Source organism: Indicator indicator, chromosome Z (genome assembly GCF_027791375.1).
Source record: "Indicator indicator isolate 239-I01 chromosome Z, UM_Iind_1.1, whole genome shotgun sequence".
Taxonomy (NCBI): domain Eukaryota; kingdom Metazoa; phylum Chordata; class Aves; order Piciformes; family Indicatoridae; genus Indicator; species Indicator indicator.
In genome coordinates, this window is record NC_072053.1 from 74269378 (window position 1) to 74290817 (window position 21440).

The 21440-nt window shown below is 39.8% G+C and overlaps 1 protein-coding gene across 1 annotated transcript in view; it reads right to left on the reverse strand.

The window, feature by feature from the left end:
• The window catches only part of SUSD1 (sushi domain containing 1), a 48831-nt gene that overhangs the window by 16985 nt on the left and 10406 nt on the right, over nucleotides 1-21440 (reverse strand). Inside the window, exons 7-11 of the mRNA XM_054397432.1 lie at nucleotides 21220-21399; nucleotides 11309-11403; nucleotides 9122-9311; nucleotides 8064-8158; nucleotides 6762-6948 (exon numbers count right to left, since the gene is read on the reverse strand). Coding sequence (XP_054253407.1) covers nucleotides 6762-6948; nucleotides 8064-8158; nucleotides 9122-9311; nucleotides 11309-11403; nucleotides 21220-21399 — 747 coding nt within the window. The remainder of the gene's footprint in view (nucleotides 1-6761; nucleotides 6949-8063; nucleotides 8159-9121; nucleotides 9312-11308; nucleotides 11404-21219; nucleotides 21400-21440) is intronic.

Genomic DNA, 21440 nt, shown 5'->3' on the forward strand with positions numbered 1-21440 from the left:
GAATAATAACAAATGAGGTCCTTATATACAAAAAGGAAGGCTACAGAGCACCATTAGAAAGAAAATTCAAGGTTATGCAGATCTAAAAGAAAGCCAGTGTTGATTTGCCAAACTGAAGGCACATCAGCCAGAATCTCCCCAGAGTTTATTAACGCCAAATACCATGGGCTAAGGAATGTGGTGTCTCAGGAGGCTAGGAACAGCCTAAATCTGCTGAGAGATGGAGGCAGTCAGCATCTGTCAGAAGCAAACCTTGAAAACCCCAAATCTCTGTGTACTTAGCTCCATGCTTGGTCTCTGCCAGCAGGCAGCTCATGACTTTTCCTGCCAGACAAAGAGCTGATCTCTGTGAAGAGGGAGAATATATGAGCTTACAAGAAAAAATGGAAAGCAAGAAGATAAAGAGGCTGCTGAACAGTTCATGTCACAATAATGACACAAGTTGGGACTTCCTTAGCAGTCTCTCCAATAGGCTGTGATGTGCTGAGCCTGCCCAGGCTTTCCCCAGGGGACCTGACACCACACACTCACTGTTGTGCTGTGAAGTGGCACAGCCCTGCACTGCAGCTGTTCCTGGGGGGCTCACTCAGGACTGGTAAGAAGGAAATGGAAAACAAGAGCCTCCTGGAGGAGATGAGCCTTCCCTGGCCACACATGGAGTGCCCTACCCAGCAGGTGGAAACTTCAGATGCATGGCAGAGGCATGAGGCACAGCAGAGCCAAGACAGAACTGGAAAGCTGGCACAGGCTCCTTTGTCATCCCATTGCAGGTCGCTCTGCACCTGATTATTTCACCTCATTTTGCTGCCAGGTTTACATGAGCCCCTTGAAGCCACATCTCCTGCCCATCTCTACATGAACAGCAGAACTGGAGCTGGGTGCTAGCTGCTCAGGGGGTTTGCACAGCACTGGTGTGCACCTGGTGAGGCAGCCTCCTAAGCTCAGCTACAGAGGTCTGTGCTGGGATCCTGCACACAGGCTCCACTGTTCCAGCCCCACTTCCCAAGCCCAATGTTAGGACCTTGCCTGGGCAAGCAGCCTCCTGTGCTGGAGCTGCAGGCCGAGCACCCAGCCCTGCAGGGGCAGAGCTTCCTCCATCCCCTGCCTGTGCTCCCTGCCCATGCAGGGCTGCCTCACATCCTGTCCTGCACAGGGCCTGGGACTGGCTACACAGCACGTGGCACAGGGGCAAGCAGCTGTTCACCTGCACCTTGGTGAAGGCACTGACACAGGACCTGGACACCAAAGTAGAGGAAACTCTGGTGCTATTTCAACTGTGAGGCATGAGGAAATTCACCACTTTTTTCTTTTCCTCTTTTATCAGCTGGGAAACATCCACCCAAAGGGAACAGCATGGAAACCAGCTGGATTCCTTGCAGTGGCAGGCAGTGGAAAAATTTGCTAGTGGCAGCTTTCATGCACAATGCCAGGCACTCACTGGCACTGGCATTTTCATACAGCAAGAGTTACAAACCAGGAAGGAGCTCCAGCACAGGGACCCTGGGGGAGGAGCAAGGGCCACACCTGGGAGCAAAATGCAAGAAGGGAAAAACAGGGTGCACTGCTCCACATTGAGGTGGGGTGGGCAGAACACGGAGGCAAGCAGGCTGGGAAGATCTAGTGACATGGCAACTGCAGCAAGTGGCCAGGGAACTTTTGCCACTTCCCTGCTGAGGCTTCAAAGCCCCCCTCTGCTCCTCTGGGCTGCAAACCCACAAAACTGAAAGCTTCAAGTGAACAGCAATTGTAGAGCAAGGCAATGTGTTACAGGAAGTGTTTCCCTGGGTCCTTGCCAGGGTAGTTTTAGGCTATGGCTTTAAACATTTTTCACAGATCTGAAACAGAAAGTGGTAGAATGCAAACCAATCACTATTGGGTGTAAAAAGGAAAATAATGATAGTTCTAAACAATCCCATTGGAGAGATAATGGACTTAAGCTGGTTGTACAAAAACAATCTCTCTCTTTTTGCTTCTTCACTCTGGGAGAGGCTAACTCACTTCTGCTTGACCTTGGCTGGGCAGGGAGGGGAGAAGCTGTAGCAGCTCCCCTGGTCTTTGGCCAGGAGGCTTCCTGTGCTGTTTATTAATTGTAAATATCTGTAAATATTGTAAATACTGTGTATTTGTACACATTCGTTGCATTGCTTTGTCGATTGTAGTTTTGCAGGTAAATATAGCTTCCTTTGCTTCCAGCTGAGCTGGTCTGGCAAAATTTAATGTTGGGGGGAATTTTCAACCCACCACACTCACAAGGAAGGGGGGTTGCAGATGGATTTTAGATCTACTCTTACTCTTAACTGCTCTCATAGGTCTTGCTGCGTCACACAGGCACCACTAAAAACAAAGCAAGACAGCACTAGCAGCAGCTTAGCCAACCAGAAAGCACAGCTGTAGGCAACTCGGCTTTAGGAAACTATTGAGCTGTAAATCATCAGCTTGATGACACCAGGGCAAGTGGTGTGGTTTGATACACTTGAGGGACAGGATGCTGTTCATGGGGACAACCTGGACAAGCTGGACAAGAAGGTCCATGCGAACCTCATGAGGTTCAAAAAGGCCAACTGCAAGGTCCTGCGCTTGGGTTAGGGAAACTCTTGGTTCTAATCCAGGCTGGGGGATGAAGAGATTGAGCAGAGCCCTTTGAAGAAGGACTTCGGGGTACTTTTGGATGAAAAGCTGGGCATGAGCTGATCATGAGGCATATGAAAAAAGCCAGAAAAATAATGGAGAAACAGAGTTCATATGAACGGAAACATCACACATTTCAATAGTCTGTGCATGTCAATACAGAGTGTGTGCATGAACATGTTCTATAGGAGTGTTTACAGGACTGGCAGCCAATTTCATCCCTGTATTGAAACAAAATAAATTATTCTCACATTTCAATCACTGCCCTTTCCCCATTACATAACCCCAAAGCTGCCTTCTTTGCAATTCTCATGGCTCTGCAGCTGCATACTGCAATGCACTATCTCTCTGAAGGCAGATGATGTGCTGTCAGAATAAGAGCTGGCAGATCAGCACATCCAGGCTTTCGCTTCCTCATTGGAAAGTAGATTAGTTTTTTCCTGCCTTTTCCAGTCCTTAAAGAATTTCTTTTAAGAAAGAATGAGTCAAACCTTTTCCATCACACAACTGAACATGACCATAATGTATCTTTTATGTGTGTGCACATCCATGGGTGGACGAACAAATCAGACATTGCATCCTGATTTGTAACTCATTGCATTTTTCACATACCCAGACATAAGGGAAGGGCTGTAGAAGATTATACTTCGTATGTGATGGAATTCATTCCTCTAATTCAACTCACTTTCTGGACTTCCTACTTGTGAGTCTACTGTCTAACTTCTGGGTTCACATGAAGAGAGAAAGGATACACACACAAATATGGGGCCTGCAAATATATCCTGGACCAAACAACAACAAAAAAAAGAATAGCAGCCAAGAAAAACAGGAACTATAAACTGCCAGATGTACACAGGCCTTAAGTCAAACATATCCAAATGCACTACAAAGCAGAAATATGCAAGAGATGGCAGCAGGTGTATGGTAAGCATAGAACAGACTCAAAATACACCTTCATTCTAAGAAAAAAAAAAAGAAAGAAAAAAAAGAGAGGAGGAATAATAAGAAATCATCACTGAATCTAGTATGACTTATTTCAAAAGGACATGTAATTTAGTCACAAAATATCTCTTTCTACTATCCAGAAAATTTTCTGTCTCTTTCTCTACTATCCTGTTTTTCAAATTTCAGTTATTGTAAATTTGTATATGTAAACAGACTATGAAATTAAGAACAATGCCTTGCTTGAGCATGAATTAATAAATGATCCTCAAAAAGCAAACAGAACAGAGCTATGTCTAAGTCATGCAATCTCAACAGAAATAATGAATGAGAAGTATACCCACAAGACACTCCTTCCCTGGAAACAGACACAAACTCCCTTCTTCCTTAAAAGACAATCTTGCTACCATCTTTCAATAACTACAAGGCAATCACTGTCTCATTATTTGTCCTAATTGACTCAATTTCCTATCTCAAGTAGACAGGTGCTGAGAGCTTGTCAGCTTGACAGATGCTTTATGCTTGAGGCACAAAAGCCTATTCAAAGATTATCTGTTACTAGAAGCATGAAAGGAGGAGAATTTCAATGATCCATGAAGCATTTGATAAACCATATTCACCATCCACAAGATAATGAGCAAAACTAACTTTGTGCTCAGGTTAAAAACAGGCATTTAAGTCCCAGGTTCTTGATATTTTTTTCTTTAGAAATACCATGGATATAACAATCCTCATTCACGAGACACATAGATGTAAACATACATTCAGGATATAGAAGAAACTTCCTTAACACACATTTTTCCAAAAATGGGGATTTGTAAAAGAAAGAACAAAAAGAAAAGAAAAATAAAAAAACAACCCACAAAAAAACCCCACTCCCCAAAGCACTCAAAAATACTGCTAGCATTTGCATGCTTAGGCCATTCTGAAACAGTCTTTAAGAATCTAAACAGATGACTGTCCTTGCAGTGTTCACCCAGTCCTCTGGGAAATACCTCTTCACAATAGTGGAAAACCCCACAGTTAAAATTTCCTGAACTATCAAAATGCAGATGTGTGAAAGTCAAGGAGATACAACATCTGGATTTGCTTGCAGCTGGGGAAAGCAGACCAACTGACTCTGCATTTGTTAAAAGATGCCACAGGAAACCTCAGACAACAAATGAGGCTGCCTCCAGTACACTAACAATAAGACATCCTCTGTGCTTAAAGCACATCTTGCATTTTTACAGTACCATTTAGCTAGAAAACCACCTGAGAGAAAAAACACTTTTCAGACAAAACACTTTTCACATTCAGACTTGGCAGATAAATTGAGATCATTCCACCCATCACAGAAATGTGACTGTGTGATTATAGGATAACTGGACAAGTGACGATGCAAATTATACACCTACTCTAATACTATAAATAGTTTTTATATAAATTAAGTTGCTTGTACAGATATTGCAATTCTTGAAACACAAGGCATGGAAGTCAAAGGGGCACTGCCAGAAGAATTATTTTAACTGTATCCTTTTCATCTTAGTGAAGCTGAAATTGATCCTAATTTAATGTCATGTTTACAACTCATTATCTAGTGAGCTTTACAGAAAGATTGCTGTTGGCTTTTTAACTTTCACTTAATTTTAACCACAAAAAGATCTACTTTCATTTTTTGGCTTCCACTTTAAAGTACAGTATTGAGTGTTTGCATGGCAAGTTCTGGGTGAAGAGTCCTAATGACAGAGCAACACCTACCTTAGTATCATTCACTGAAAAAAAAAAAAAAAAAACCAACCAACCTAACTACCAGATAGAAAATGGCTCTTCTTTCAAAATGGAAATGACCTTACTTTTTATGCAAACAACCTTTTCAGGGCCATGCATGTGCATTTGCTAAGCACTAAGTTAGTGGAGCGGAAAACTCGCCAGCTGCCAAGGCACAAATACCACTTCACACAGCACCTGCTGCAAAGCCTTCTCTAGAGCTCTGCTGAGTAAGCAGCCTGATGCAATCCTGCACATCTTAGGAAATGACACAGGATGACAGAATAAAGCTCTGCACCTTTACACTGAGTATGTACTAAACCATTACCTCAGACAACCAAATTCTGAGGCAGATTACTACTTTTTTACAAAGCTACATGTACTCATTAACTCATGGATGCTACTTCTGAGTGCCAGATAGGGAAATTCTGAAAATTAATTATCAGCTAACTACTTTAATTTAAAAAGTAATCCAGATCATTGCATATCCTGAACAATAAGCTTCAGGAAACAAATTAAAAATACTGCAAATCTATCAATTTCAAAAAACACCACAAATGCTTTTCTCAGAGCAGTCAGAAGAGAGTTGGTTCCATCTAGTGGAAGCTATCAGTTTCAAAACCACCACAAATCCTTTTCTCAAAGAGCATCAGGAGACAGATAGTTCCACCTAGTGGATGAACAGTTACAGACACTGAGAGAGCTTTCCTGTTTCTTACCTAACCCAACTTGCAGCCCCAACAGGAAGAACAGCAGCACCAAACTGTGCTGCACAGTGTTAACAGCAATAATGAAGTTTGATGGTACAGGGGTAGTACTACACTATTCTAAACAAAATTAGTTTTAAAATGAAGGATGGTTTTTTATCACAGCATTTTAGTACTATAGAAATATTTTGTTAAATACTGAAGCTGAATTTCTCCCTATAGAATGTGATTATTCGCTCAAATGCCTTTTATGTTCTGTACTCAGTCAATTATAGATGAAGGTACCTGTCTAAGGTATTTTCAGAATTCTGCACTTTGGTCTCTTGCAGACTTCAGTGACATCTATTGTCACAAATTCCCATACAAAATGCAGTTGTGCCATTACCTCTCTACTTCACAGTGGCAATAACTCATACTGAAAAGGTGCCTTAGCCTCTTAACAGGGCAGGGAATTTAACCCACCTTCTTGTGTCTAACCCACCAAACTATGTGTTCCCTGCTGATATTCCCGAAATGACACTTCAAAACACTGCACCCTTATTTCTCTCCCCTTTCTGCTGCTGGACTTTCAACCCTATATATCTGTGAAAATAAGTAACAATGAACGTTTTTAAGCATGGAAAAAGCACTTTGACAACCCACCATACCATACTGAGATCAACAACGTTGTTTCATTAGAGCCCTTTGCACCCAAAAGGTGCTTTTGTAAATACATAAAATACATGCAGGACCTACCTGTGATTTCTGTTGTCATGGAAACAAGCAGTGAAAAATTCAAAGCTACCATAGAAATATTAACAGAGTAATTGGTGCCTGGCTGCAAATCAAAACAGACTTCTGGAGCTTGCTTGTGTGTGGTAAGGTTGAAAGTCATTTCATGAAAGAATTCTTTCTGGTACCAGCGCCGGCCCTGCACATGAAACTGCAACCAAACAATCACATCACAGAAATTGTAATGTTTTAAAGTATCATTTACATTCAGTCATGCCATGTTCTAAATGTGTTTTTCTGCTGAAACAGCAGAAAAACACATCACTGCATACAGACTGCCAAACATGTTGGCACTGACAGTTACTTAAATTCAAGTGATTCCAAAAATTTGACAGGAATTGCAGTCCCTCTTGATCAGTTCTGACATTGTTCTTTCAGTTCTCCTCTCCCTAGTCTATCATCTTTTTTATTTAGTACTGTAATTTTCCCCAAGTGTTAATTGCCTGCTAACACATGAGCTTCCAGTAATAGTGACCTTTCATTGTGGTATGTCCTCATGGTGCAAAGTGACAAGTTATAAGTCAGTTCACATGAAGACTTTTCCGTTTGGACCCTGATGATTCAGTCAAAACCAAGTCATTTTGACCTATGCCAAAAAAACCAAAAGCTCTTCAGGATCCACCTACAGACAGCTGTTTCCAAGGAAATTGCCAGATCCATGGGTTGGGCTTTTTTTTTTGTTTGGATTTTACACATGTTTGTTTTGCTGTGATGACCCGAATGATCATGAAACTATAACTTCCAGCCTCTCATGGTTAGAAAAACTGAATATGCTTACTCATCATGTGCTAATTTTCCTTTAAACAGACCATGCTTTTAGATAATCTTTGAGCACCTCTTAGCACATGGAAATTCAAGACAACAGCAGAGTGGTCAAGAGTCCTGGCAGAGACAGTTCATGTAGAAATTGGACAAGGGAAGATTGAAGGCATATGACAAGACAGAGCAGACTGACTCCATAGAACTGGAAAAGAGTTTTCTAAAGCCTGAACATGATGAAGCTGAAAGTACAGCTAGGGAAGGTATGAGTATGAGTAGACCAGGAGAAAAAAACTAGCAAGAAACAGGAGATTACAAAAGAGCTTGGTGGTTTGCCTTCTTTCTTGAAGGTTGCTATGCAAACATACTCATTGCGGTTTTATGAGAAACACTTAGAATGAAGAACATTTGAGAGCAGTGAGTTTTTGAAAAAATACTACTTCTTTTTTCCACAGAGGTGATGGATATAAATTCTTTTCTAGATTCAAAATACAGATTGCCACTTACCAAGTATCTGTCTTCGACCTCAGTTCCCCTGACATTCCTCTGCCATTTCAAGCAAGTATCATTAAAAATTAATACATTATTGAAGGCTTCCTTTACTGTAAAGACATTTAAAAAGGAAACAACTTATTACAAAAAATTCAACTTAACTGAATGAGAGTAACCAAAAAACTGGAAAAAACAAACAAACAAAAAAGGCTTTTATTCTCTTCTGAGAAGGAGGTAGAATCTCATTCCTTTTTGAATGAACCAACACAGCAAATAAAGCACCAACAGTTTTTCAGAGAGAATGGCTTTCAGAAAATCCCAAGCATGCTATTCAGAATATCAAGATAGGATTTGTTTATCCAGACCTAGGGAGGTTACAATGACAGCAAGATCCAGGGGTTTAGTGGAAACGAAGTAACTTGAACAATTTATCACAGTTGATGCCCTTTAGGAAAAGGCATGTAAAGCAGAATCGGTTTTGTGGATTCCAAAGGCAATTATTGTTCATGGGCTCTCTCATCTCATCTGATTGGTATGTCAGAAAGCAAGCTTAAAGTTTTCATGACCAAAATACCACAGGAACCTGCTGTTAGAACATGCCTTCTCTACAACTACTGAAAAACAGCCAGAACACTGTGCATCACTGCTAAACATAGCATTATTTTCTAAGATGTTCACATCATTTACATTTGTATCACACAGCTTGGCAGTGAGGAATCCTCCCACAGGCATAGAACCAGTTTTAAAGACAAGGAATGGAAACCAGAAAGCCCTGTAACACAAGCTGAAATTCCTGCATGTAGCCAGGAATTCCAATGCTCCAACCCTGCCTCACCCAGAAGACAAATCCTGAAGAAGCAGGTTTGCCAAATCTTTCTGAAGGGCACTTACTGCCATTGCTCTGTCTGCTTGTAGATTCAATGGCTGATGGTGGCTACAGGTGTGTACAGTCAGCACAAAGAATTACACAGTCTAGGAGACAGCCTGTTATCCTGTTTGCTAGACTCAGAAGAAGGAACTCTGCCACACACTAAGTTACTCTATGAGCACAGACAATATAAAACGCAACCTACCCCTTGCTTGAACTGCTACTGCAACTGAGACAGTGGTGTTTGAGGAAGAGGTGGTAGTAATATTCACCATGTAGTTACTTCCAGAGTGGAGATCTAAACACACCTTTGGATTATCTTCACTGGTAGTAATGTTAAATGTTGCATCTTCTGAGAACAGCTTCTCGTCCCATCTCTGGCCCAGTACGTGAAACTATTGAGGAATTAACAAAAACAAAGGTGCAGTTGGTTGTGGCTCTCCAAAATTTAGAATACTAGTTCAATTAAACTCTGAGAACCCAAGATTACATCTGTTCAAGAATATCAACTTAATTTAAAAAAAAAAATAAAGCTTGTGTTGGTACAACAAAATGACTTAATAAATTAGGTATTTCACTTCTGGCTATTAAAATTACAATTTTTTTTCATGTAGTTCTACAACAAATAGCAGGAATTTATAAAGTGAACCCTGCAAACACCTCTAAGACAAATAGTAAGGCATAAGCAAATGTTTTTTCTTTAAAACTACATCTGCTTGCTAATTTCTTTTTTCTAGTTCCACGCCCCCTAACCCTTTCCCTACAGAAGCAGTAGCAAGACTGAATGCCAGTAAGAGACAGTAAGAGACAGGCTTCCCTAAGACTGGGTGCCGTGAAAAAGAAACCTGTTGTACATAAGCAGTGAAGCTACATAGTTGAGCTCAAGTAAGTCCAGACTGTGTTCTGAACTTCACTGCATACAACATAGGCCTACATCATCCTCAGCTTTCCTTAGCTTTGACTATTCTGAAGTGTCTCAGGTACCTGAATTCAGGCAAAGCCATGTGCAGAAAGCACATTACACTACAGGTCCACAGCTTGCTAGCTGCCACTGGGTACATGAAAACCACTGGTTTGGAGTTAGTAACTTGTTTTTTCCACCTCAGCAATACTCCGTAAAAGCATTCAAACTAAAAATGCATTGGTTTATAATACAAGAGGAGAAAGACAGGTTTGTTAGGTTGTTTTTTTTTTTTTCAAAAATGCTGTTAGCACTCAACCTTGAAATTTATTTTTCATAGTAACCTACCCACCTGCAGACACCAAACTAACCTCTTTTTTTTGTTTCTCCCTATTTGTACATACTCAGAAAAAGAACCTTTCTTGGGATGTTGTCATTCTAAAAATACGGGAATTCTTACCACATTGTTCTGGTTTTCAGTAACACTGACTGAATTACTTGTTTCTGAGAACTTTCATCTCACTTTTATTTTTATCACAGAATCAAGGAATGTTAAGGTTTGGAAGGCACCTCAGAAGATCATCTAGTCCAACTGCTCTACTAGAGCAGGATCACCAAAAGTAAATCACACAGGAACATGTCCAAGTGGGTTTTGAATGCCTGCAGAGACACAGACTCCACAATCTCTCTGGGCAGTCTGTTCCAGTGCTCTGCCACCCTCAAAGGGAAGAGTTTTTGCCACATGTTTATGTGGAATCTGCTGTGTTCTGGTATGTGCCCACTGTCTCTTATCACAGACCACTGAGAAAAGTTTGGCTCCGTCCTCCTGATGCTCACCCTTTATATATTTATAAGAATTGGCAAGATCTCTCCTCAGTCTCCTCTCCTCTGGGCTAAACATCCCCAGTTCACTCAGCCTTTCATTATAAGGTAGGTGTTCCAGTCCCCTACTCATCTTAGTGGCTCTCTGCTAGACTCTCTCCATCTTATGTTTATAAATGGGGGGGAATGAAGTTACCAAAGTTGCTTTCAATTTCCATGATAAACAGTTCTAAAATGTTCAGTACAAGATGTTTGAATCTCTTGAGCAAAGCACAGTATTTCAGTATACCTTGCATTTCTACAACAAGTTACATCCAGCACTTGCAAGTGATACACTGTTTACTTGAAACCTTTGCAAAGCAGAGAGGGACAGAGCCCAAGTTTTGCAGTGTTTTCTATGTCAACGTGACCTTGAGCTCTACACCAGAATGTCACTAAAATGTAAACTTGCGATGAAAAACTTCTTAGAGTTTGAGATGTTTAGATGTCTCACTAGAACGGGCCCTGTCTTCAGGGCAGGGATGTGTTCCTTTCCTAACCCAGCCACGTTCAGGTTTCTAGGCAGTGAAGAGTGAGACAAACAAAACCCACAAAACAGAACTCCACTGCTGACTCATGGAAATTAACCAGGACAAAGCTACTCCTGCTCCCAAATGCTGCCCCACTTACTGTGTATGTTTTTCGCACTCCCAGTCTTCCAGTTTTCCTTTGCCACTTCACACAGGTTTCATTGAATATGGACAAATTACTGAAGAATTCCTCCTCTGTAACCAAAAACATGAACACGGAATGAAAATAGTTACTATTTCTCATGCAAATCTTACTATGTTTGGAACCTTTGGAGGAAAAAGGGAAAAACAAGTAAACAGCCCCCCACGCCCCCAAAAGAAGCCTCAAAAAAACCCCAACCCAAACCAAAAACCACTAAGAAAAGGAAAAAATAAACAATCTGGAAAAATAATGTATATACAAGTCAGGTAAAGTTTTCCCTCAACTGTGTCAGCTCCTAAATTAAAATACAAGGCTAACTAAAGAAGAAAGTTCTGAGCTAATGACTGTGAACTTACACACATAGCCAAGCATTATGTAAACTATTATGACTAACGAAAGCAAAATACTTTGCCAGGCTTGCGTTTCAATGACAAATAATTTTAGTTATCTTGAAGAGCACAATAAAACTACATTACAGGTTCCTGACAGCAAAGGAACAAACTCATTAACTCTGTCAGCCCACTAATACTATCCTATATATAGAAGCTTACCTATAAAGTAGCATTGCTTCTTACACAAGGATCTTCAGAGTATATACTGTACTAAATATTAGAATCTTTCATACCAGCTGACCAATCGAGGCAAAAGAGCAAATTACAAAAAAACATTTTTTTCCTGCTTCCAACATTCCTCCTAAAAACATTCCTCATAAAACATTAAACTTGTGCCACGTATATGTGTTCCTGATCCAAGTCTTTCATTCAAGTGTGCTTATGGCATTATTACACCACCAAAGCTGAGGAGTGAAAAATAATACTGCAATTTCACTGCTTCTGACACCTGTTCTACATTATCCTTGAACCTGGGTGCCAGCATCTGGATCCTAGGACACGCAATGGTCTCTCTTCTAAAGAATGAGGCATTCATAAAGCAATTTGAAGATTTGTGCATTTGTTCTCACGGACTAGAAGTCTCATTAAATTGCAACTAAAAAGGTCAAACAGGTTTAAAAACGCTGTCTGTAAGAAAAGGATGCTACAAATAAGTCAACAAACATAGGGGAAAAATGCTCTTCTAAATACAAAAGCCTGCATTAGTGTTTTAAGAAAGCTTCTGTGTTAGGTTGGAATTCTTCTTAGATGAATTAACGTTATTTCCTTGGGTTGCTTTTTAAAAGGTGTCAGTAATTTTTCTTGTTTTATCATAAATGAAATGATTCTCTAACAGAGTCACAGTAAAACACTTTTCAAAACAAATACTGGATTAAAAGAATGAAGCTCACAGAGCTAAGCATGTAGGGAGCATAGTTGTAGAAACCAGAGATACGCTCCTCAACATAACGTGTGTTAATTTACTTTTAAGAGTTGGCTATGCCTCAGAGGAAAAACACAGCCAAGAAGATGAAGTCATTCCTTCTTTTTTTTTAGGCAGTTCTCTTGCTGCTGGTATTGGACACAGAGCAGTTGCCTTAACATAACAAGATAATCAAGTACCCTGACCAGAAGCTAAAAGCTTCTGGTCACAACTCACAGGACAATGAATACATTTGCTCCTCATTTCCTTCACCAATCTTCAAACAGCTATTTCTTTGTCTTCTGTCCTACTACCATATTTTCTTACTACAGTCACTATACAACTAGGGTCATACAAATCCAAACTCATATAGATACGGATTTTAAGATGAAAGCTCTTACTAGCTGCTGAAGGGGACTTATAGGACAGCCTTGGTGGATATTTCAAAAATATTCACACAAAAGTGTCATGCCCTTCTGTCAAAGCAAGCTCAGGACACTCTTCCTCAGTATGTAAACTTCATTACCATTTCACAGGGGCCTCATTTTAGCACATGGACATGAAGTTATCACTGAAACAAATGAACACATTCATAGTCTCTAAAATTTCTTTACGTAGGTGGTTATTTAGAGCTAACGTGCAACTGGTTATGTATTTTGCAGAAATTTATTTTGATTTTCCTTTTTTTAATTTATTACTAAAACTGTTATAAAACTGTTTTCTATTATCTCCCTCTCCACATGCTCAACAAATAGATGCCTCACTTGCTAGAGCAGTTTATGGCCCAACTAATTTTAATTCTCCCATGCCAAACTGTTGTTAAATACAGAAGTGCTATTGAAAGCTTCCTCTTCTCCAGAACAGATTAATCTGCATGCCCTCAAAACCAAATTTTCTTACAAACAGCTGTGTGACTAGTAACATTTAAGTACTGCTTAGTATTACTATGTTTCACAATCATGTCTACAAACTCCACAGTATTAATGCTCCTGTACCAACACAGAGCAAAGAAGTATGTTCAGTTGTTGTAGTCTTTAAATTAGAAACATTTTTATTAGAAGACTGACAGCAAAACCAACTCATTGGAGCACAGCCTCATGAAAAATGTTTGCACATACATGAGATCTGAATTAAAATCTATAGAAAGTCACTTCCAGGACTGCCCAGCAAGAAAATCAGGCACATGATTTGTGAGTTTATAAAAGATCAGTTTAAAAAAAAAATTAAAACAAAGTGGTGAACAACAAGAAAGTGATCATGCCAGGTATGCAGTCAAGGAAAGAAATCTTATGTAGTAAGCCTGAACTAGTAGCACTTTCATCTCTATCTACACCAATTTTTCTGAACTTTTGGAAGAACAAGCCCCATGCAGTCATGGCACATCCACAGAACAGTTGGCAGACTTTATCTCAGCAGTTTTCACTCTAAAAGAGGAGGAGTGAAAGAGAAACAAAAAGCTGTTAATGTGCACAGAATGAGCACCGTAAAAAAAAGCACTGTGCTTTGGCTTTCTGAAGAGACAGCTTTTCCTCCCTTACTCTTACTGACCATACATTCTTTATTTGGATAAGCAAATTTAAACTACATGGCTTGGTTTAATATTAATCCCAGCACCATAAACACAGTATCCAGAAACAGCACAAAGGTACCTGTGAAAAAGCCATTCTCATACCTAGAAGGAAACAGGTTCCCTGACAGGTTAGTTCTCCTCTGAAATCTAACAGTGATGGTGATTTCCAGAGCTTGGGAATTCCCAGTGTGAAACACACTATACATGCCTGGCCTCAAGGTGATGTCAGCATCCAGGTCTTCAATGTAACTCATTTTGATTAACAGCTTTTACTCAGACTCACAAATGAGATGGGGAGAAGACCCTCAACTTTCCCACACTTGAACATTTCCCGTACTAGAAATTTCAACTTGTGATTAACTGAGAAGGCCACTGGATGCCACTGCTACTCTGCTGACCTCCAGGTTACACTCATGATCTACTTCCCAACCCAAGGAAAACGGTCGTGGAAATGGCATGCAAATGCCTGGAGATCAGAGCAGATGGATGGAAAATGGAAGAGTCAAATACTGAAGCCAAATCTGAGAGAGGATAGAGAGTTGCAAACAGCACCTGACTGTCAGCAGCCAGGAACCAAAGGTGCTGGTAAATAGAGCACGAAGAGCAAGCAAAGTGATTGAATGGCACCAGGGAGTGTCAGAGGAGAAGAAATCATGATAAGAAGGCCAAATAAACGAATTCTGCAAAGGAAAACTAAGGATTAAAGGTCTCAGTCTTCTTTAATCCATTTTTAAAAGCCCTGCTGGGAAGGAAGGCTTCTCTGTGTGCCTGTGTGTGTAAAAATCTTGACTGATATTACAGCCAGTGCACAAGTGCCTGTGCTGTCGTGTTCTTCTGCCTTACTTCTGTGCTGCAAGGACCAACCTTAATCCTTCGCTTACCACCCTCTACGAGTTCAGGTTTCAGTAAAAAGATGTTAACAGAGACAACTCTATGTCTAAACAATCACTGGTCCTGAGCAAAATAGTGCTTGAACACAACTGCTCTCAGCTTGAGATATATCTTACAACAAAGTATTTCTGAAATTGCGTAAAACCCCCAGTATTTACCAGAAAGCAGACAGATCCAGCTCCAGTCTGACACTGCATCTTCATCAAGTAGCTAAAAGAGCATCCACATTCACAGAGCTCTCCCCACCAATTCCCACACATATATCCAATTTAAGGAAAATAAATAATCCAAAGACAAGCTTTTTTTTCATATATATTTTGCCTGCTCAACTCTGTGAAAACTCTGAATGATGCTGTAAACGTCAGCTGCTACTAACATGCAACATACATTCAGGAACAGAAATGAGAGCAAGTATTTCAGAGAACTTCTGTTCTGACTACTTCAGGACACTGTTTCATATCATACAGGCAAACTCCTCTTACACAGTAGCTTTCACAAGCATATATGGAATTTATTTGACCAAGAAATTTCTGTATTTTTAGCTTTGAGGATGGCATGGTAAGTATTTATGACTTTTTCACATTTTGAGTAACATAATTGCTTCTACTTTAACGAGGATTGCACAATTTCCCACAAAGAAACAGCAAAGCTGCAAACAGAGACAGACATGCAGGAAGAAGCAGACAGATAGCTAATGACTTACTACATCCTTTGATCTAAAAAGTATTACCAGGAGACAATGAGAAGCAGAGCAATCCATGTATTGAACCAGACTGAAAAACCTAAGAGACGCAGTTGTGAGCACAGTGAAAAGGAAAGGTCTACCTGTCAAGGGTGACAGGATAGACAGGATTAGATGGGCTGGGGTTAGAAAGGGACATGATCCACTCTAAGCCAGCTGAAAGAGTTTCCCAAGACTGAAGACTGGTATTTGCCATCAGGAACTTGATAACTACTAATTCATTTTCAAACAAATGAACAAAAGACTAAATAGCCCTGCGGAAAGCTACACTATTTTGGTCTGTTTTAATTGTCACTGGGTTCCATTACTTTAACCCAAGTAACACCTCTCATAACAAAGACTCCACCTGTGTTTTTCCAGGCAAATAAAGAAATGCTGTATTATTAGATGTCTGAATTTTGCGTATCAAATTAGGCCTTCACAGGAGCTCAGGCCAATCAGATCCTTTTCATTGATGGCTGCAATTATCCTAATTGTTTGATAAAGTTCTTATTCCTACAGAATCATCGATTTTCAATCAATGCCCACAGATGAGACTGACACTTTTTCTATTAAGCTCTCAACTGTTGACATGAACTAACATGGCTGGGAATAAAAACTGGAAGAGTTAACTCATTCTTTGTTGTGTGGAAATTACTGATTCTGCCACCAAAGAAACATTACAGCTGCCTTTCAGTGCCATCTCTTACTGTACAAGACAGCATGTAAAAACTGACATCCCAGTGAATTCTAGCAAGCAGGGAAATAAGTCACTGAGAACAGGGATAAAGCATAGGAGAAGAAGGGAAAGAGAAATGAAAGGGAAAACAACCGTGGATTTAAAAGAGTAACTAGACTCTATCAGTTGCATGGAAATTATCTTTGCTATATACCTACAGTAAAGGTAGGATGATCCTGCTATTTGTTCCAGACTGGATTCAAATTTTGCTTCTGATTTTTTTCCCCAAGGTTTTGGTTTAGTTTTTGGGTTTTGTGGGTTTGGTTTTGGGTTTTATTTGGGGTTTTGGGTTTGGTTTGTTTTTGGTTTTGTTTTTCTTTTTTTTCAGGGGGGCAGTTGGTTTCAGGTTTGTTTGAGGTTTTGGGGTAGGGGGGTTGTTGTTTTCTGTTTGTTTGGTGATTTGGTTATTTGCATTATAGAAGCATTCTTTTCGTCTTCTGCAATATTGTAAAGCTAGTGAGGACAATCCATGGTGCTTTCCCTGGACTGGTTCATCTAACCACTCTTCCTTCAAAATCTACAAATTTCTGGAGCATATGTTTAGCAAGTAACCTCCATCTCCATCAGCTGCTAGGATTTTCAGTGTTTGTGTACAGCACCCATTTTCTGGGAAATGGCTCAAAACCCACTAACACCTTATTTTCTTGATGCTTTGAAGGTACTCCATGTTACCAAGTTCCAATGATTATCTCAACAAAATCTCTAGAGGTCAAGACATGCAGCTGAACTTTATTTATAGATGGGGAGTCACAAGACAGAAAAATTTGACATTCTAAAACAGAAAATTAACTTTTAGTGAAAGGCTAACTCAGTTCACACTGCATTTAGTAGCAGGTAATGTAGAAAAAAAAAAAGCATGCATGAAAAGGCTATGACACAAAAGCTTCAAGTTCAGGATCTGCTGGAATGTGCAGAAGAATAAATTTTCCCCTATTTGAGTTTCAGGTTCCAATACACTGCAACTGGATCATCTTTTCCTCTACACTCCATGCATACACAGCTGTGGAAGATTCTCACAACTGAGCAGTTGCTGTGCTGTCAGACTCGGCACTACAGAACCACAGAGTTCAATTTCCCTTTTGACAACAAGAGCTATTTCCCCCTGCCTGAGTGCTGGAATGCTTTACCAATAGCATATTGTCTCTCCAAGGAGGTCAGAACCACTCCCTCTTCCAGCCCTTTATACATATCCATGGATGTTTCCCACTCATGCACAGCAGTTGCTTCTTTTGCAAGGACAGTATTTCACGTAATACATAGGAAAACCCCACTTAAGTAAATGCATTTCTAATAATAAAGTGGATAGTGGTACTGGAGACTTAAATACTGGTAAGTTATTCTTTAATGTGCACTCATACTTCCTTTTACTTGGATAAAAAGAAAGAAAATGGACAAACTTTCTAAAGACACCATGTTGTTGCTGCACACATCAATAGATGCTAAGCAGAATGAATACAAACAATGTCCAAAGAAAACAGACTCAGAGTTTTCTAGAAAATCAGTTGTCTAAGATCAGAACAATGAGCTACATGATTATAGCTGGGACTAAAGCCAAGTGTTACAGAAAGGATAGATCAGATACTATGAAAGAAATCTCCAAAAAAAAGGATATCTTTGGAACTGGGGACTTGATGAACAGAAGAAAAGGAGACTGCTAACAGGATGAAGATAGCTGTAGTAAATAAAAGGACTACTTCCTTCCAAAACATCTCTAACAATTGCCCAGTTAATATAGAAAACTGCATCAGACACTGCCCCTTCTGTGCATGAAGTGACTCCTTCATAACTGTGAAGAAGACTGCAAAATTTACCAAGCTGCACAAGGAATTAAAAGCAAGGCAACCCTGTAAGCACTCCATTCACTGGTTAGCTTCCCCTGGGTGCCCAGGAAGTTCTCAAAAGTGTGTATACATACCTACAGGCACACACATACACAACCTACACATACTACAAATGGAAAAGAGTTTAACTCCATGTCTATGTTAGGCCTTCACAACCTTTTATTATCAAATACTTGTATCCAAGCCCAGCGAAAGGAAAATCCAACTCTGTTACACATTTTCATTTCAGACAACCTCCATTTTCTCTCCCTGCCCTTCTCACAACTACATATTTCTCCATGGACTTAATAACAGCTTACAAAACACATTGCACACTGTGCCAATGGAAGTGCAGATTCGGGAACAACCATCTCAGATAACTCAAGGCACCTGTCACCTTTTTTCTGGCCTCCTTACTGCCATGAAAAATAAAAACTCAACCCCTATCTTTGACATCCACTCAAAAAGAAAACCATGGGTGGAAAGGTTTCATTTTATACTTTTTAATTAAAAAAAAAATGTAATTGCAAGGCTTGTAATACCTTAAATCTCATTTTGAGCCACAGAGTAACCTCTGTCCCAGTAGGATAACCATTACTACCAAAAAAGCTTTCACCTCTGAAATTCACAACACAAAACCCAAGCTTCTTGTTTCTGATAAATCTGTGGTCCACCACTGCATGCTATAGCACCTTAGAGCCAAGCCCTTCCCTGAAGCAAACCGAAATCTTACTCTCATAAGGACATCTTGGTTTTACTCTGAAAAAAGAAGAGTTTCACAGATTTACCGTGAAATCCCATGAGAACTCAACACAGTATGTGCCTGGAAAACACAGCAATGAAAGTAAATGAAACCACACATTTCTACCCTACAGGGGAAGAAAAGTTCTTCCAGGATGAGCTGTGCAGGCTGGCCAGTTTCACACACTGAGCATACTGGACAGCAGGTATTTAATTGCTGATATGCTCTTTGCATTTCAGTCTCTGAGTTTATGCATACAAATCAAGGGTTGGGAAAGGAAGACTATGATCCAGCTGACTATTGCCAGACTTCACTGACAACAGCTTTACCCAACCAGCATCTCTCAGTAAAATTAATTTTGTTAAGCAATTGTTAAATACTAATAAAGTACTATTAAATGTACTTACACACACATGCACACACAGTTACTGTAGACCTCACGAGGCAATGCAACAGACAACACATTCTGAAGCAACCACTGCCTAAGAAACAACGAAGTTATTCTTCGCCAAAAAGGGAGCATGCTCAGGGGAAACTCTTAGTTCTAATGAGGTTTTGCAGGCAGAAAGAAAAGACAAATGATTTTCCAACTTCTACCATAATTTATACTAGAATGGTAGATATTTTTTCTCTCATTTTAATGGAAATTACTGATTACACACACGCTTTAGATGCTACACGTCTGAAAGGCATCCTTGCTGAAACACAAATTTAATTTCAATTGACAGTGAAGAAGCTGAAGTCCTTTGTAGTTATTTTCTATTCATGATTTTTATAATTATTTTCCTCCAAAGAAGTCTGGATTAGTTAGACTATTTTTAAAAGATTTTTCCCATTCTACTTGACCACAGCTGTGACTTTTTGGCCCTCTGATCCAATAGTGAGAGCTGGAGTCTATGTTTTTGGCCTCTGATAAAGCTCTTGCTGAAATTCATGGTAATCCTGTGAGTGCAGTCTGCAGATTCAGGCCGTTCAAAGCTTCACAGTGCTCAGTACAGAAGTGCTGGCACTGCAAAGTGGACATATCTAATTAACTGAGCTGCACTGCACAACACTGGCTTCAAAACCAATTCGGAAAGTACAGCTCTGCAAATTGCTGCCTAAATTAAATATGAATTATGACTTCTAACAATAGCAGTTCCAGTTGTATTAGGCCACTATAAAAAGTGAGAGAACCGGGTTTTTTACATGCTTGTTTTATGTGATGTCACGTGTTTCATATTCACAGTGAATGCTAAGGACATCAAATGAAGCAAGAGAGGCATCAAGCGGCAAATCTTTGTATAAAGGTTCTGTCTGTGAAGTGGTAGGAATCAGGCACACTTTTAGTGCTTTTGAAAAATGCCTGGATATTACAAAGCTACAGGAACACAACTGTTTGCAAAAGACAGCACTCACTCTTAAGAACAAAACATCATCATAGATCTACCTTGTGACACCTCTTTTCAAGGACACAAAACACTAAGAAGCACAATACCCAAAGTCCAAAATATCTGCTGGTTTTTCTGCTATTATTAAAGTGTCAGTACATCCTATTTCCAAGACCACAGTGAGACAACTTCACTACAGATCTCCCTTCTCAGGACTCATTCTTTTCTAAGAAAATCCTGAAATTCAGACAACTAGATCTAAAATAGAAAGGCAATCATGTGTAATTTTTACTTTGGGGATTATGAGGGAAAAAAAATGGAGAAGTTTAATTCCATTGCCTCTAATTTCATCACAGTATTGGGCCCAAAACAAAGCATTGTTAAGTACCTTCTGTTCATCTGGTAACACTCCCATGGCTTGTAAAGCTGAAGGTTCTCAGTACAGAAATAAAACTCCAGTTGCATTAGTCCCTTTCTGTTTCAATTGTAAAGCAAGACAGCTATAGAAAGATCTGTAGCATCCACTACAACCACTAGAAATTTATGTATCATTGCCTTTCTTTTTCACACCCTTTCCATCCAAAAGTACCACCCTGTTCCCTACATAATAAATTAGAAAGGGATTGTTTCCATTATTCCTTTCTCCTGTTCCTACCTTCAAAACTGGAACAAGAAACCATTTAAACATCACACCCCACAGCAACTTCCTACAGTAACACTTACCTTTGCATATGTATGTAATATTCTCCCACAACTGATCTATTGTGCATTCTGAGAAATTCCTGTCTCCATTAAAATAATATCCTTCTTTACACTGATAGTACACTCTGCTCCACAGAGTGGTAGAGTTGTCCCAGATCATTTCTGTGTGTGGAATCAGCAAAGGTTTGCCACAGTCTATTTCTGGAACAGAAAAAGAACAGCATAAAAACTCCTGAAAATCA